The 3,907-nt window shown below is 32.9% G+C and overlaps 1 protein-coding gene across 5 annotated transcripts in view; it reads right to left on the bottom strand.

Annotated features, from left to right (window-relative positions):
* The window catches only part of LOC105123061 (pyruvate dehydrogenase E1 component subunit beta-1, mitochondrial), a 4,895-nt gene extending 2,658 nt beyond the window's left edge, over positions 1–2,237 (bottom strand). The window contains exons 1-8 of one of the 5 annotated variants that reach the window (XM_011022524.1): positions 2,053–2,237; positions 1,887–1,935; positions 1,668–1,733; positions 1,281–1,361; positions 1,172–1,198; positions 979–1,041; positions 785–871; positions 415–540 (exon numbers count right to left, since the gene is read on the bottom strand). In XM_011022524.1, the coding sequence (XP_011020826.1) occupies positions 415–540; positions 785–871; positions 979–1,041; positions 1,172–1,198; positions 1,281–1,361; positions 1,668–1,733; positions 1,887–1,910 (474 nt within the window). In that variant the 5' untranslated portion in view covers positions 1,911–1,935; positions 2,053–2,237. Of the gene's footprint in view, positions 1–414; positions 541–784; positions 872–978; positions 1,042–1,171; positions 1,199–1,280; positions 1,362–1,667; positions 1,734–1,859; positions 1,936–2,052 lie in introns of all 5 variants that reach the window. The other 4 variants (XM_011022523.1, XM_011022525.1, XM_011022522.1 and 1 more) reach the window with 4 other exon arrangements.
* Between the last annotated feature and the right edge of the window lie 1,670 nt (positions 2,238–3,907).

The following is a 3,907-nucleotide window of genomic DNA, read 5'->3' as shown; positions in this document are numbered from 1 at the left end:
GGGGGGGGGGGGGGGGGGATGCAATTACACACGCATATATACAGAACTTGCTAAACAACATCTTCAACAATCATGTTTCCCTCTTTCCACTATCAAATACTGGGAATCAGTTGTAATCAATAATTGTGTTTGAACCAAGATTCTCCTAAAACAAAAGATCAATGTTGCTGTCCTCTCCAAGATTTAATATGATCAATTATAAAACCCAAACAATAAGACAGAAAATAAAAAGCATGCAGCTTCTTTTCAGAATACACTGGACTCTGGAGCAACAACCAATGACCACATGACAAAAATGATTTAAGCCATCAAGCCATATACTCTAGTATCAAACTACAAAGTCATCATTCAAAGAGACACAAGATGGGAGAGCTTGCAAAACGACAGATAGATAAGAAAGCACAGCCACCATACATGAGAGTGTTGAGCGCCAACTCCAGCAGCAGCACCATTAGGCCCTCTGAAAACAATGGGCACTGATATCTGCCCTGAAGACATATAATTTGATTTTGCAGCCGAATTAATAATGTGGTCAATTGCCTGCATCAAAAGCCAAAATTGAAGAGCAACTAGTAACAATTTCAGCAAAACCCATCTGAAATCCCAAACAAATATAATTTTGGCATAACAGATCTGAAATGTCAAAGAAATATAGTCCATCAACATCATTCTAAAACACATATTCAATCAATGTACTATCTGGCATCCAAACATTTATTTGTCGCTATTGAATCAGAGAATCTCTTTGCACAAGGTATTTATAAACCATAGGCAACCTACAAACCTGCATAGAGAAGTTGAATGTCATAAACTCAATAACTGGCTTGAGACCATGGTAAGCAGCACCAACTCCAATGCCAGTAAAACCGGCCTGTTAGACACATAAGAAAAGCAGATGGTGGTCAGGGAACAACCATCACCAAAGAATAGAAGCAAAACATCAAATTCTACATCATAAAGTCCACTGATAAAACCAACCTCTGTGATTGGTGTATCAAGGACTCTCTCGGGACCATACTTGTCTAAAAGCCCCTTGGATATCTACAGAAAATGAAAAATTCAAGGTAAATGGACCATCAGACTCGTCAACAGAAAAAAAAAATAATGAAATAGAGGGATAGCAACAAATATGGAAAACCTCAAATTTATATCATTGGCAAGAAAGTCTGACCTTATATGCACCCTGATATTCACCAACCTGCACTTCACATAAACACAAGACACATAAGAAGAGAACATCAAAAAAAGAACTCCATTAAAAAATTGGAGGCTATTCTCACCTCTTCACCCATCAAAAAGACCTTAGGATCAGCTGACATTTCCTCATCGAGCGCAGAGTTTAGCGCTTCTCTAACTGTTATCTGCACACAATTATAGATTCACCAAGTGCAAAATCTCAGTTTATCTTCTCCAGGAAAATTAAGCATAACTTAGCTAAGAGATAACAACAGCATTTAAAAATGTAACTCCGCAACCCCAACAAAAAAAAGAGGGGGGGTGGTTTGAAAACCCAATACAAGACTGGCAATTACGAAAAGCTGAACAAGAGATTTACAAACAATCAATAAAATAATTTTACCAATTATAGTAGCGAAAAAGGTAAATTCTCCTGATATATAACACAACCGATAAATTTACAATGAAATAGAAAATGGCTTTGCATTTACCTCTTTTGCTGCAGATGAATAACCTCTCCATGCCGATACCGCAGGGCGAATCCTCTGCCCAAAAGCCTACTCACAAACGAACAAAAATTACAAAGAACAAAATAGCAAATGTAAAAGCTACAAATTAAATGAATCAAAAAATAAAGTAAAAATACAAACACATAAAATTATCAATAATAATAATAATAATACCAGGAGCGGAGAACCTCCGGCACTAATCTTTTGCCTTACAATTCCAAACATATTCTATCTTTCTCTATCTCAAAAACTGCATCCCCAAACAAAACGAAATGATTAAAAACCTAGAGTTTAGGAAAAGTTCAGATAAATAAATAAAATCAGAACTGTAAAAGGAAAAATAAAAAAGCAGAAGCCGTGAAAGCACCTTGTTTAAGGCGATGATCAAATAAATAAATAAATATTTTTTTCCTCACAGGCAGAGCAGGATCTGGTAGGGGAGATGAGGGAATGGCGATCAAAACAGCCGCCTCCACCACCTTCTTCACTTACTCTTTTTTTTTAATTATTATTATATTATTATTAATGATAATTACTCCGCGCGTACTTTTTTCCGATATTTTTATTTATTTGAGAGGGTGGGCACTAATAATATTAGTTTTTCATTGATTCCACGAAAGACAACTATGACTTTACAATTTGGAATAGAATAATGACTGGAAACCTGGTTAGCTGGTACACTTGTGTTGTGAGATCATCTCATGATTTCGTAGTGGGGAATCGGACGGCGGGCGATGATGAAGTCTTAATCTGATGGTTTTGGTCATTGTTTGCTGTTACTAGTTTGAGAGAATGTAAAGTACTAGATAGTTTCTCGTTACAGGATCTAAAAATTAAATATCTTCGTTTTTTCAAAAAACAATCTAGCTGACAGATTCTCTCTCTCTCTGCACCCTTGCTGACAGGGACTTGTTTCTCCGTTGGTCAGTTTTGATGCGCTGTCCTTTTTCTTTGAAAATATGAATTAGAGATGTATTGTATTTTTACTAACTCAAATTAAAAAAAATATAAGATTTATTTCAAAAAACAATTAATTAGCGAATTAAATCAATTTAGTTTATTTAAATGTTTCAAATAAGCTGAGAATTCCTAAAATGAAGATTTTGGAACCGGCTTTGGATTCTAGATTTCTAATTGAGCTGTAAAAAATCTCTTTTGCAATCTTCCTTTCTAGTTTTTGAACCTACCATGGCATCAGCTCTTGTATTTTGATTGGATCGAAATTATGGGGATAAAAAAAGAACTTGAATTTGTCTGAGAAAAAAAGACAAAAAGGGTTTCGGATGCATTTGGAAGCCGAAGAAGATATAATAATAATAAAAATCCCTGTTTGTTTTTATATTTTATTTTAATTTATTTTAAATTAATATTATTTTAATATTTTTAAATTATTTTAATATGTTGAAATCATTTTGATATATTAATATCAAAAATATTTTTACAAAATAAAAAAATATTATTCTAATATATTTATAAATAAAAATACTTTACATTTTTAATTAAGTAAAATAAATTAAGAATTGCTAAAAGTAAAAAAGCAATGATTATTGACAATTTATTTATTTATATTAAAATATCAATGCTTAGTGAGTGCACAGGTTGTTGTTGCATATAGAATTGTGGGAGCAGGTGGGTGCATGATGCGGTAGATCGGCGAGCAGCTCGAGCCCACCAACCACCGCAGATATTCAACAGGTACTAGTTTAGAAACCACAGCAGAACTAATTCGACATGATTTCCCTGAAAGTTTGAATTGATTAGCCATTAGATTTTAAGAGAAATGATATAGCCCGTTAGGGATTACAGAATACATAAAAATTGATTAAACCTTATAGGAAGAAAAATTACCATGATTAAAATAAATTGTAGATAAATAAAAAATAAACCCAGATAATAATTGATTGACATGTTTTTTTAAATTCAAAAACTTTATCTTATATGCAAAACAAATAAGATTTTCTTGTTTTATGTGAGGGAAAAATAAAAAATTAAAATTGAACCCAAATATCATCAAATCTTTTAGAAAATAATGGATTTAAGCAAAATGAATTTTGAATTGAAGTCATATGCACGTGCAGCTCAGGCTCCGGGCCAGAGTTTGGGTGTGCTTTTTTTTTTTCCATCAACCTTAACAAATAAAAATAACTATTATTACACTTTCAATTACCTCAAATAAACTAAGAATTGCTAAAAGTAAAAAAGCAATGATTATTGACAATTTA

The sequence above is a fragment of the Populus euphratica genome, unplaced genomic scaffold (genome assembly GCF_000495115.2).
Source record: "Populus euphratica unplaced genomic scaffold, PopEup_1.0 scaffold8.1, whole genome shotgun sequence".
Lineage (NCBI taxonomy): Eukaryota > Viridiplantae > Streptophyta > Magnoliopsida > Malpighiales > Salicaceae > Populus > Populus euphratica.
This window is presented reverse-complemented; position numbering and strand designations above follow the sequence as displayed.